Source organism: Cariama cristata, unplaced genomic scaffold (genome assembly GCF_000690535.1).
Source record: "Cariama cristata isolate BGI_N322 unplaced genomic scaffold, ASM69053v1 scaffold19068, whole genome shotgun sequence".
Lineage (NCBI taxonomy): Eukaryota > Metazoa > Chordata > Aves > Cariamiformes > Cariamidae > Cariama > Cariama cristata.
In genome coordinates, this window is record NW_009633117.1 from 13682 (window position 1) to 27415 (window position 13734).

A 13734-nucleotide genomic window follows, 5' to 3' on the forward strand; every position below is an offset into this window, starting at 1 on the left:
GGGGTGTGGTGTGTGAAAAAGTCTCCTTAAGAGCTGTGCTAACACTGTGGTTATCTGGCAAAGTTTCTGAAAACTAAAAAAGTCAGCTGATAAAGGAGACTCTTCAGAATTTAAAAAAAAAAAGAAAAAAAACCAAAACCAAACTACATGTGGACAGCCATGAGTAGTGATGCATATCGCTAGGGTAGGACGGGTTAATTTATATAGCACTTGTCAGTGACTGATTTGGGGTCAGCGTGGATTACAGTGAGCAGAAACCTGTGTTCCTTAGTTATGCAGCCCAGACACGAGCTATCTAAACATTTAAATAAGTTTACAGTAAGATTTTTTGACATTCTAAATTATTTGAAGGTACATAGGACAACAACTGAATATACTAATGTCTTTTGCAAGCTCAAGTTTTCAAGAGTGAATTAAAAAATACTAAGTTGAGCAGCCGTGTGGCACAGGTTTCCCTATCCACAGAGTATGCTTTTGACTTAAAGCTGCCAAGAATGTAAATTGTTTTTCCAAGTCATTGCCGAGTCATTCCCAAGACTTTCACCTTATGGTATTGGTGCTTATGTAGTTGATGTTGTGTTGAGACTGCGGGTTACGTTTTTTTAATCGGAAGGTTCTTCCAAAAGGAGCTTTCTGAGAGTTAAAAGTGAATGAAGAGTTATCACAGAATGGAATTCCTTATGCGTCTGTGATGTTAAGAGGTTCCAGACCAAGGAGGAAAGTAGTTGTCTTAAAGTTCAAGCATTTTAAAAAGCAGTTATTTAAGTAGTTCTGTTCCCATCGGCACTGGTGGGAAAGTAGGAGTGCTCGCAATCATTTCAGCTGTGAGGATGTGAGGTGATAATACAACCCAGTTAAAATGGTGTTTGCTTAACTGACTGTATGCCTACTGAAAAGCACTGCAAACAATGTTTTCTGTTTTATGAAATGTAATTCTCTTTCACTACTTGTAGTGGCAGCTCACGACGACGAGATTACTATGACAGAGGGTATGATAGAGGGTATGATGATCGTGACTATTACAGCAGATCATACAGGTGAGGCAATATTTGTAATATTTGACTGCTTTTTAAACTGTACTTTCTCATCTATGTTTCTACCTAGATAAGTGTTAAGCAGTTCATCCTACATATGTCTGCCACAATATTTCTGCACTCACTGTCATTCTGGAATCTTACGGTGAAATGTTTACCAAAATGACTGCTCAGCGCAAATCAAATTGGTCAGATTGAGAAATGCTTTGTGATGTTTAACCTGTGGCATGAGTTAGTCCATAATGTTTTTTTTAATCAGCATCAAGTTTTGAAAAACAAAGTATGTTCTCTGTGGTCCCATTTTAAAAGAATCTTTTGTTGGTTCATTTGTTGGCATTGAAAGGGTGGGAATACAGGTGCAGATCTAATATTTGAGTTGGTATTATAATGCCAACTTACATTTTGAGCGTAGTGTAATAGACAAAAAGTGGGAAATTTCAGTGGTCACCAGTATCCCCTACTAATAATTATTGCACCTTAGATGTTGCCAAAAATAAGGAATCGGGGATTGGAACATTACCTGATCTGTATTGGACATTTGCATTAAAAAAAGGCTTTTTAAACATATTCTGGAAAGTTGGATGTGTGTTTTACTTGAAGGACTTGCACCTCCTACTTCTGTCTTCAGTCTGAACTTTGGTGTTTGAGAGCGTGGCAGTTAGCTGAAAGGTGAATATTCAGGTGGCAATATACGTTGTCAGGGGGCTAGTAAAGTTGATACAGAACCTGTTGAGAACATGGTTGGTATGTAATTGGTCTTGGTGACAGAGCAAGTTTGTTTTCTGCATTTCCATTAAGACTGCCAGCAAGACTTGTCCCCTGTGAAATCCTCACAATTTCTGGGATACTCTTAACTTGGATGCAAAGAGAAGAGTTCATTTTTTCTGTCTGCGATTACCAAACATTACCGTAGTGGCCGAACTTTATAGTAGTACTTTCTACATGGTTTGCAAAGCTTAAATGCATCAGCAATGGGTGGATTTATGATTGTTCCCTGATGGCAGCCATGTATTCATGGAAATACATGAATTCAAATTGCGTTATCACATTACAGCTCAAAGACAAAGGAAATAATAAATTCTGTGATGTTAGCTTTCAGTGTATTCTTCTGTTGCTTTCTAGGTGTAGAAGAAAATAGTCATCTTGATAGTTATATTGATAGCTGTATGGTCATTGTCAGTGACTGAGGGCAGCTATCTCCTCCTTCCCCCTCCTACTACTTTCAGCCACTTTTTTTCCTTCTCAGGCTGTTGGCTTTGCTTCCAATCTCTTTCTCCCCTCCCTGCCTTGCTGTTGTCACTTAAATCAGGTGCCTTGTTTCTGCAGTGCTTCAGTGCTGCTGGGGACAGGGAGGGGATTAAGGTGCCCTACATCATCGCAGTGAATACAGGAGATGTGTGTTCGGCTCACATTTCTGGGAAGCAGTCATTAGGGTATTTCTCTGCCTCTTAACAATCCCATTTTCTTGAAACATCGGTGGTTTGAACATTTTTGGAGAACTGTGCCAGCTAAAATCTGAAGTTGATACGGGCATACAAGAACGAAGACATGTTGGGTTTCTCTTTGCCAGCACTTCTATGTAGGCTGTCTTGTGTGGTAGATGGCTCTTAGACCAAATTTCCAGTGTGTTTCAGAGCACAAAGGACAAAAACCTGCTTGGGATAATTAACATAGCCTCATCTCACTTAATGTACTAAAAGTAATGAACTGAAATCTAGTGGGTAAATTAACTGAAGCAGCTCGCAAGAGTGCTGGGGAACAGTATGAGACTTGCAGCATAGCCTGGTAAGCAGTCTGTTAAGTGGTGCTTCTAGCTTGCTTCTCCCAGTTTTTTTTTTTCATTCCTGATGTAAAACTATCAGAACAGCAAAAGTGCCTAAGGACCAGCAAAAGATCTGAGGCTGTGCAGTCTTTGGTAAGAGTTTTACACCATCAGTCTGTTGTCTTGCACTCCTTCATACTATAGACTTCCTTATTCTTTCATAAAGGGTCAGTCAGGGTGGACTGGTTGTCCCTGAAATCTGTTGTTTGTTGCTCGTGTGTTCTTAAAATGTAATTTATTCCTTGTTTAGATTCTGGCATGACCCTAAGTCTTTAGTGCTTAAGTGTTGCCTTTTTCATTCCTGATAGTGAACAGTGGCTCAGATGTTTGTAAAACACTATCAGAAGTTGTAATTGAGTGAGTTCTGGGCACATGCTAGGGAGAATAGTTGCAGACTGTGATAGTGACTGAACATAAAGAGTACATGCATTAGATGAGGAACAGCAGACTAGTAAGAAGTGATGTGAGAAGATGAACTACTTCAATTGGTGTACTAGTCTGAGTGTAGCATATCAGCACTCGTGGTTGTGCTTCGGTCCAGCTCTTTGAGGCAGTCACATGCTGGGCGTTGTTCTGACCTTCCTACGCGCTCTCCCGTCCTGTCTCTGTTGTGAACTAGGGCAAAGGGGGGGGGGGGAGGTAAAAAAAAAAAGCCCACACCTCAATGTTTTAAAGCTCACTGCAGACCTTTATAATGTCTTTTCATAGCAGATATTGAAAGAGTGAAAGTAAGCCACAAGTGGTTTGTGAGTAGTTACTTTAAAAATATCATGGTTTACCCAGGTTAGATACCTACTTTCTCATCCTGCAGATATTGATTGGTTGAAGGAGAGAGAAAAGAATAGTGTTGTTTATGTTGTGAGTGCTTCCTTGAGGAAGGGAAAGTTAGAATTGTTAAAAGATGCTGTAGAGCATTGCCTGCCATGTACTCCACCCTAGAAAATCAATTGGTAACAATTACTTTGCCTTCCTTGCCCTCTGTGCAGTGAAGCCTTAAGGGAAATAGTTTCAATTGTCATGTTAAAACTTTCATTTTCTCCTTTCTACCATGGGATGCTTAATCTTGTCTGGAAAAGTATCTGCAGAGTAAAGAATAACCTTAAAAAAAATAAATAAAAACACCCCCCCCTCCCCAAACCAAATAACTTGCACACTGGCTCGCTACCAAATGCAGAAGACTTTAAAAATATTTTAAAAAAAAAAAAGAGACCTGCTGATTGAAAGTGTGATGTTGTGTTTGGAGATTCCTTCCTATGATTTTCGGCTTTTTTGAGCCTCTGTGAGACATCTGTGGCAGTGGCTGTTCCATAATCCAAACTTGATTTAGTCTCTTCCTGGTAATGCTTTACTGTACCTAAATCTGTGGAGGTACCAGCCCAACGACTTAATATTGTTAAATACTATAATGTATTGTTTCAGTTCTAGGCAGCTTCTGTATAAGGAGAAGTTGTACCTCAGTTCTTAAATGCTCTTGTTTAAACATGATTGTGAAATGTTAAAATGTAAGGCTGTGGGGTTTTTTCTCTGCCTTGGAATCAAATTTTTTCCTCCATTCAGGGAATTGATCTTGCTACTTTAAAAAAAAAATAAATAAATTGCTTGCTTCGAGTGGGTAAGCACCTAAGAATAGAAATGGTCTTAGCAGCAAAGGCTACGTACTGATCTTAAAATGCTGCTCGTTAGAGAGTATGATGTTGTAAAATACAATATTGGTCGGCTGGAATATGAGTTCTCTTTAACTGCTCCTTGACACCGAGTTTAGCCAGCTTATTCCAGGAATACATAAAAACGAATGTAATGAAGTAATTTAACATTGTCCAGTGTAGGAACCAATGTGTTCTTGTCTTCACATCATTTTCTTAAACTTGATGATGCTTTTTGCTCGTACAATGAACTTTTCGTTCTATTTTTAAAATTTTCAAAAGTCATTCTGCTTTTGTATTCACAGAGGAGGTGGCGGCGGCGGAGGAGGAGGATGGAGAGCTGTTCAAGACAGGGATCAGTTTTACAGGTATGATAGGAAAGCTTTCAGTGTCTGGTCAATAGTGGAAATATTCTGATACATGATACTGTTTGAGTATTGTATAAATCAAGTCTAGGATGTCTTTAAACACATTAACAGAAACTGGGTGGACGCTGAGCACTTGCAGCTCTTCAGTGAGCAGTGCAATTCATGTCAAAGATTCTCTCATGACTACAGAAAAGGGTGAGGTTAGTATAGAGACAGGTTACTGCGGCTTTGCACAGGAAAAACTTGTGATTTATGCAAAGAAGTTAACGTCCTGAATGTGTGGGGATTATTTTTTTTTTAAGAGATGAGTGGAACTAGGCAAGGAAATAACAAAACTTGGGAGTGCCTGGATTGGAGGGGTTTGGGGGTTGGGGTTTGTTGTAGCAGTGACTGCTCGTCACATCAACTCTTCATCTCGGAACAAATAACTGAGAATCAAAGTTAAGGTGTGATTTGGCACGCTGCTTGTTTGGGATGCTGCTGACTTGAAACACTAAAATGGCAGGTAGTCAAATTGTGAATGCAAGAGAGCTTTTATTTCTTTTATTAGTCCAAAGTAATACAACTCTGACCCAGTAATAAAAAGAGGATTAAGAAAATTAAAGTATTTGCTTTGTTATCCAGTAGAAATGTTGATCAGCTATTTATGTGCTCGTTAGCTTTCCCAAGTATGCTCTTGATAACAGGATTGGGTTAGAGGTATCCACGTAAAGCTGCTGCCACGGGCTTTAATGAAGGGATTGTTTCTGTTGCCCTCTTTCACAGGAGGAGATCGCCATCCCCATATTACAGCCGAGGGGGCTACAGATCTCGATCCAGATCTCGATCCTATTCACCTCGTAAGTAGTCATAAGGCTCGCATATCAAAAGCAGATTTCCAGTTTGCCTGAACTTCTTTGGAGGTTTTGCGTCCCTAAAGACTGTTCAACTTCAGTGTGGTGGTGTGGTGTTTTGTTTTTCTTTTTTTTTTTTCTTTTTCTGAACCACAGTTCCCTTTAGTGTTTCATTGAGCAACTGGTAACCTTGAGACAGAGCAAATATTTAGTTTGCAAAAAAATAAACTAGGTAATACCACTTGTTTAAAAAGTCTGAGGTACCATTTCTTTCTCCGAAACGCTGTTACAACAGGAGTTTGTACTATTCTGATGGTTTGGTTACCTCTAGAACAGCAAGGCGGAATTCCTAAGCCTTTCACGTTTCAGTGTTAGAACTAAATTTCCCAACATAACTTGTTAAAGAGGAGGTTAACTTCATCTGAGGTCCAAACTGTGCTTTTTTTTTCCTGAATTGTTTATTTGCATGGAAGATAAAGCTCCATTTTGATGGCAGAAACTTAATAAAACACAATAGCATTCCTAGCATACTCCCTTTGTAATGGATACAGAGTGAATGAATAGGTTGTGTTCTCATCTTTACCCTCTGTGTCCAAATGAAAACAAGTGTAACTGCTTTTACTGATATGTAAGGAAATTGGGAAATTGGCCACCACTGAACGAACGTTACAGCATGAATTCTCCTTGTGCACTGAAACATCAGCCCCGGGCGTATGATGGGAATTGGGGGTTTTCTACGCAAAGGAACTGCTTGACTGCTGGACTTTGACAGACAAATAAGGCGGCTGTTGAATTGGATGCAGATGTGAGGGGTGGCAGTGGGTTTAGATGGAACTCTTAAAAATCTGAGAATCCTTGAAAGTCTAATAGTGTTTTTATAATTATTTTGTTTTTCCCTTTCAGGTCGCTATTAAAGCATGACGTGTAGAGGAATTTCTAGCTACAGCCTTTGAGTTGAAACTGCAAGTTTGTGGACAATATTTTTATTGTCTCTTCTGTTTAAACAAGTGAACAGTGCCTAGTGAATAGGTGACTTTTACACCTTTTATGAAGACTACTTCTGTGATGTTAAATGCTGTTTCATTCTGCATATTTGTGTAGTTTGGTGCTTTGTTTCAAGTTGTGTTTTGAAAGGAGTATGTTTTGCATGTATTTTTTTAGTCTCAATTTTGACTCCTGAAAGGTTTCTATTGTAAAGACAAACTGTTCAGTTAGTTTTTTCTACTGATTCCAAGGTATTCTGAAGATCAAAACCTGTGTAAAATGCTTTCCAAAAGTGAAAAAAATAAAATAAAAATAAGTTTGGGTTTTCTTTTCCTACTTACTTTTGCCAAGTGTAAGTTATGGGTTGAAAAGGGACTACGACGCTTATCCTGTGTATTCTGGAATAATGTTTAAAGCCCAGAAGTAAAATTCACCCAGATTTTTTTTTTTGTGTTGCTGGGTAGTTGTTCTCTAAATGTAATACCTTCAGGTGTTACATATCAGGTGCAAATAGTACAGCAGCAGGACCAAGAAGTGTCATTCAGCAGCACTTTACATAATAATAATAATAAACTCTTCAAAATGCTGTTGCAGTTTTGAGGGGGGTGAGCTGTTAGCAGATTATCACCTGTAATGTATAGACCTTTAAATGAGGAGAGGGCTTCAGTAGGCCTTAAAGAAGGCAATGAAATAGCATTTAGATTATGATTCTTCTTATTTCTTCACTGATTATTGTCCTCTTAAAGAGCACATCTTTAGCTGCATGTGTGGCTGAAAATGCAATATAACTCTATGATGCTTTCCTACCAGTATAGAACCATTTTGCCTACTGGGATTTTTGAACTTCTTACAGGAAAATTCTGTGCAAGATTTGAAAGTACTTTTGTTGGACTAGAACTTCCCTCAGCCTTGTATGGTAGCTTCAATGGTGACCATGCATGGAGGACTTAGAAAACAAGAGTAGTGAGACGCTAGGCTACATCTGCTGCTGTTTTCTCAGCTTTTTTTTTTTCCTCCTGTTCCTATATGGGAATGGAACAGGCAGCTGCTCTGCACCCATTTCTGTGCCGCTTAAACCTTGTCTTACTGTGGTTTTCACATCAAGTTCCATCTTTGTATGGAAGTGTTCAGTCGCTTGGTCTGCTCTTTCGGAGCCGGGGTGGAAGGACGGACCAGCGCACAGTATTCCACAGGTTTAGAAACTGTGGGTTGATGTGGTAACGTAATGTTGATTCCTTTCTGAGCACCATCTTACACTTGTCCTGGTTTGGTTCTCTTAAGTACTAGGGAGCTGCAGGTTTTCATAACGGCGACTTCCAAGAGCTTGTACCGGAGGGTGAGTGATCCACGAGCCTGCCGCTGCAGCCTTTCTTTCACAAGGGAATGTAAAACACAGCTGTATGAGCTGCGGCGATGGCAGTTGGCTGTAAAGAGAAGTGCCACGAGTGCCATCACAGGTTGGGATTTAAGTGGTAAGCCTGTTTTACCCCCACACTTTTATTCAGTGGGAACTACTGTAACAGTCCTGTCAGCCTAACAAAAAACTCACGGGTAATCCCAGGGCAAGTGCTTTCATACTGTCAGAGCTACATCCCGTTTCTTTTAGGAACAACCCATCACTTGCTGTCCTGTGAAGGCTAAATTGCACTTAAGGTTCTTCATTAACTGGTTCTAAAGTCCCTTTCTCATTTTTAAAATTGGCACTGAATCACTCATTTTGGTTTTCAGCTGTTAAGTTGCCTTGGATTTAAGATCTTGGGCAAACACTACATAGTGTATCTGTCATCTTGCCTAGTAAATCTATGCAGTTAGATCTATGATCTATTTTTTAATCTTGCATTGGAGGAGATGCATTGAGCTTTCCACATTGGTTTACGGTGGCTATTTTTTGTGTAGAAAATAGTGGTATACTCATTTCTAGACTCAAAAAATGACGCTCTGTACAGATGTAGGGAAGAAAATGCTTTCCCCTTCTGCTCTTGGAAGCAGTTTGACAAATTATGTGCAATCGCACGAAGCGAGAGACTGAAGAAATGAGCCCTACCTGCTGCAGCTGCCTGGAGAGGAAGAAGGCTAACAGCAGTACACCAGGCATCTTAGGAAGGTTTTTACGAATACCTGGATGTATTTTTAAAATCTGTATTTTTTTTTGCTGTCCAGAATGGACGACGAGATTTCAGCAATGATTACTTTTAACTATTGACAGTAACATCCTGCCCAGGACTCCCATTTACATGTCCCCTGGAGTATGGAGCAGTGCTCCTGCGCAGAGACCATCCCGCATCCCTGTGTGTGATCCCTGCCCAGCGTGAGCGTTTTCGGGCCGGAGCCTTCCCCAGGAAGGTGGGAATCTGACCTTTCTCCTTCGGCAAGCGAGTGGTCTCTTCGTTCTTCTGCCTGAGTTTTCTCAGTCAGGGGCTTAGGCTTCCTTTGAATTACTCGGCAGGGGCTGACAAATGTGCGGAGTCAAAACCATGTGTCCTGTGGTAAGCTGCTTTATGTTTTAGTAAAATTAGGATTTCGCAATTTGTGGTGCAGTTCCTGGCAGCCGAGTTCATCAGATGGCTGCTTGTTGCTTCCCACCCCTTCCCCGCATGCTGATACCTGGTACTTCTGGTAAGGACTGGGATCCACTGCGGAGCTGTGCTCTGGTCTGGATGAAAGCGAGCTTTTCCTCTGCAAAGGGTACAATAGGAAACAGGGGTGTTGTGTGGGTGGGAGGCAGCGTGCTGAGCTGCACCCTAAAACCCATTTTAAAACTATTTCTAGGGTTTGGGAAATCTAGCTCCAGCGCTGCTGTAGACATGTAGTGAGGAGAGTCTTTTGTCCGGGTGTTTCCTGCCGCTGAATCACTCCAACTGCTCATCGGTCCAGAAAGAGCCCCTGGTCAGATGCTCCCCGGCGTGTGTAATGTTGCCCTGTTACGCGGGAATGACAGATTGCTGTGGTATGTGATGCGCTTTGAAACCACGTCTGAATCACTGCTGGATGTCCTGATGCTCTGCCAGCGTGTAACACAAATTCCTCGCAGGGGAGGCGGGGAAAAGCGTACCCTGAACTCCAGCAGAAATCCCACCAGCGGTAGGGAAGCATCCTCTTGCCGCGCCAGCCGTGAAAGCAACATCTGCTGGGGTGGATGTGACATGCTGTGCCCTTTGCAGACCCCCTTTCCCGTTAAGTGTAGGACAAATTAAAAAACAAAACAAAACTTTAAAAGCATGGGGTGGGGAAAAAGGAAACCGGGCAATGTTTGTGCCATTGCGCTGCTGGTTTCTCCCCACCGTGTGTGCAGGTGGAGTTTCCTCTGGGTCAGTTTGTGTCTCTCCCAGCATGAGAGATGTTCCAGTCCCTGCACAGCTGGTCCCCGGGGGAACGAGAGTCCCCGTGGGGGGTAGCATAGCTCAAGGGAGCTGCTGAGCATCAGCACGCAAGGGTTGATATTGTACCGGGTAGTTGTGGGTTTAGTATATTCAGAAAAAATGTTATTAAAATCAATTTGTAAAGTGGCTTACAAATACAAATTAACTTGAAACCGGGTCTTAAGAGCGTCTGGGTCCAGTGCGGCACTGACCACAGGGAAGGGAGAGCACGGGGCTGTGACTCCCCTGGCACCCCTTGCACAAGCAGCGCAGCAGCTTTCAGCTCTCCGCTGAACTTCCCGAGTTCTTAATCTTATTTTTCCCTACCAACTCCTTAATTTCAGTTCAAGCAATTTCTTTTATAGTTCACGTTTCAGCTCCAGCAACTCAAATCGCGTGAAACGCAGATCCTCCCGACCCAACAGAGCTGCTTTCAGAGCCAAGAGAAGCTGACCTTTTCTTTTTCTTGCTTTAATACGATGGGTTTGGCTCCGTAAGGTTCTCCTGCATGTCCGCCTGGCCTTTCCTCTGTTGCCTCTGTCCTAGACCTCCGTAACTTCAAGATCACCTCAGAAGAGTCAGCAAAACTTGTACCTTGCTCCTTTCCAACAGGATACATCACTACTGACAGTCTCTGTCCGCCGTTCCCATCGTTAGAGTTACATGTCAGTCACGCTCAGCCCCTGTGCAGGTGTAATTAAGAGACCCACTCATTAATTCAATTACCCAGCCATGAAACTCGCCTTGCACCTCAGCATCCCCAAGTGTTAAGGGCTGATGAGCTGAAAGTTTTTGAAATTCTGTTAGTAGTTTTTCAGCCCCACGGCTTGAAAAGTACAGATGCGTTTTTCAACCAAATTCTGAATTATTTTTGCTCAACTACGCTGTTGGTGACAGATAACCTCACCCGACCGAGGTGGGCTGCTCGAGTGCTCAGCACTGCAGCCAGTTCTGTGATGCTCTTCCCTCATCTCCGCAGCAGCTGCTTGGTTTTCTTGCTCGGAGGTTTCTAAAAGCCAAAAGGCACTTTCAAGAAAGTTCATCCATGCTATATTAGAGTTAAATTTTGGGTCTGCGCCAGTCTCCTGGTGCCTCGTCCCTGGCGCACAGGGGTGGAGGACAGGTGAGAGCCACTCCACCAGCGCACGCCAATCCCTCTCCGCAGCGCACAAAGTCACCTCTGCAACTTGGTTAGAAGAAAAAAAAATAAGTGCTTTGGTAAAGGAAATGAGTTAATTTGTAGAAGAGGGTTTATCTGGGGCTTCTTTTTCTTTTTTTTTTTGTATTGCCTCTCCTTCGGTCTCCTCTGTAGCCCGAGGCACATCCCCGCGCAGAGTGATGAGCGGCTGAGTCCCACCTTGCCCCCAAACCCGACGGGACGGGGATGGGACGAAGCTCTGCTGAGATTTCTCCAGTGTGATGAATGAGTGGAAAATATCCTTAAGGATTCAGGGAAAATGGGCAGGTTAGAAAGACAAGGTAGGTTCCTCCTGAGCCAGGTAGCTGGGCTTTTTCCACCAGATGAATGCAGTCCCTGGGGAGCACAGCGAGTGGGTGGTCCGACCAGTTTTCCTCCCACCACGTAGCCCGTTTATTCCCCACCCCAAGGCGCACACCCGTGGCTATAACCCCGCTCTATTTGACTGCAAAGAGCAGGCGTGTGATTTTCTTGTCCGCTGTCAGATGTGATGTTTGTCCCCCGATGCTTTCGCAGCCCCTCCAGCCGCAGGGGATGCCTGCGCTTCTTTGATCCCCGGTGACAGTGGGGGACATCTCCCTTGGGATCATTCCCAAGTCCACCTTACTGCCAAGCACACCACACACACACACCACAAACTTCTGGAGCCCCTCTACTGATGGAAACGCGATGGCTTCACCATATCCTTCTCGCTGGCTTGAGGCAGGATCCTCCCTCCCCACGCTGTCCCTTTCGCTGTCCCATTCCCAACACCCTCTGGGGATGGGTGCTTCAGCTGCGGGATCCAAGGAGGGATCCCAACACGGATGCCTCAACGCAGTCCCCCCAAAAAGCATCCGTTCACAGGACCCCAACTGGTGGGTCCCAGTAAGACCAGTCCCATCAGAAAACAGGGATGAAACCTCATTGATCTTGACCTGCCTGCTCCAAGACAGGCTTACCAAAGGCTTGGGAGAAGAGTTGTGGGCCAACCCCTTTATCCCAAGCTCGGAGGGGATTCGGGAATCCCTAGGGCCAGCCCCAAGGTGGATGTGGGAGTCCCAGATATTTGTCCTACCTCCTCCCGAAACCTCCAGCTGAGGAACGGCACCACCTCCTTCTCTTCCCCTGTCTGATCCATCAAACACTCAGGTTTTTTTCCTAGTTTCTCCAGTCTTTCCAAGGCAGCCCTTCACACGCACAAGCCTGGTATCTTACCCTCCAGACAAAACAAATCCTCCTTCAACTTTCCCTTGCTCTCACATGTTTTTTTGCTCTTTTTATCAGTCTTGCCACCACCTCCCAAACTCGTTCCATGTCAGCATCTCATCTCAGAGAGGAATGATCTCGCTGCACATCCCACCTTAGCAGAAGACTTGCCTTTCCTGCTGGGTCCTGCACCACCTTTAGGACCATTTACCCTGAGTTTTGCCTGTGTGGTTGCCGCCTTGCCAGCTATTTTGTATCAGTGCTCTTAAATCTTCGTCTCCAAAGCACATACTTCCCTTGACAATCTCATCCGGACCAAGACTGATCTACCAAAACTCTGGGAAAGAGAGTACCAGCTCCGTTGGGTTGGGGAAACATCTCAAGAACATTGTTGAGCTCCTTCTGCAAAGCCAAAAATCAGGAGCAGGAGGGATGTGATCATGCAGGTAATTGCAGGAGACTTCCCACGTTACATCCAGCTCCTGCAGAAGACTTGAGTGAGGAGTCAGAAATGAGTATCGCAACCATTGGGCACTAATTACTCCAGAAACCTCCGGTTTCTCCTGCTGCTTCCCAGTGGCAATGACCTCACGCGATGAAACAGCAGCTCCCTGCCCCGTTACTGTCGCTACCTCATCACCGAGGATGAATTAATGACCTGAATTAGGGCAAGCTTTTTTTTTAGAAAGGACATTATCAACACTTTTCAGCCTAAAATCCCCAAAAAAGGTGCTGGGGATGGAAGAGCCCCCAGCCCCGTGGCTAAACAGCAGCCCGGCAGGAGCTGCGCTGAAAGCAAAGACGAAGAAATTGGAGGAGAAAGGATTCTTCTCGCTTTGCATCATCGCAGTCCAACCACATCTATTTTTGCCATACGCATGGCATCAAGCACCCGTCACTGCTATTCCTACTCCATCCAGCACCTCCGCATGACAGGGGAAGAGTGGCAGCGGGATGGAGCGCGGCACGAGGGAGCATTGCTTTTAATTGTCCCGCCACGCAGCTTAAAATCCGGGGAAGTTGATTACTGCCCTTGTTCCTCTCCCCAGTAAAGGAGGACTGGCCGTAGGACACAACTCTCTGCTCCAAGGACACTCGTCGTCCCTTCCCTGTCAGCCAGTATTACTTCTTCACCTTATTTCAGTCTCCGGTCACGGCCCGGATGCACTTCCATAAAGATTTGACTTTGTATTCTCAAGAAGAGAGAGAAAAAAGTCATTTAAGCCCTCAGTGGACGAGGCAGGTTGTGACACTAACTCTCGGTCACTTGAGGACATCCTTCAGCAGAGACCCCGAGAGCCACGC

The 13734-nt window shown here is 43.8% G+C and overlaps 1 protein-coding gene across 2 annotated transcripts in view; it reads left to right on the forward strand.

Moving 5' to 3' along the window:
• Positions 1-7005, forward strand: part of TRA2B (transformer 2 beta homolog (Drosophila)) — a 14689-nt gene extending 7684 nt beyond the window's left edge. Inside the window, exons 5-8 of one of the 2 annotated variants that reach the window (XM_009706638.1) lie at positions 954-1037; positions 4805-4867; positions 5633-5706; positions 6604-7005. In XM_009706638.1, the coding sequence (XP_009704940.1) occupies positions 954-1037; positions 4805-4867; positions 5633-5706; positions 6604-6614 (232 nt within the window). In that variant the 3' untranslated portion in view covers positions 6615-7005. Of the gene's footprint in view, positions 1-953; positions 1038-4804; positions 4868-5632; positions 5715-6603 lie in introns of those variants that run through there. The other variant, XM_009706639.1, reaches the window with a different exon arrangement.
• Positions 7006-13734: the final 6729 nt, after the last annotated feature.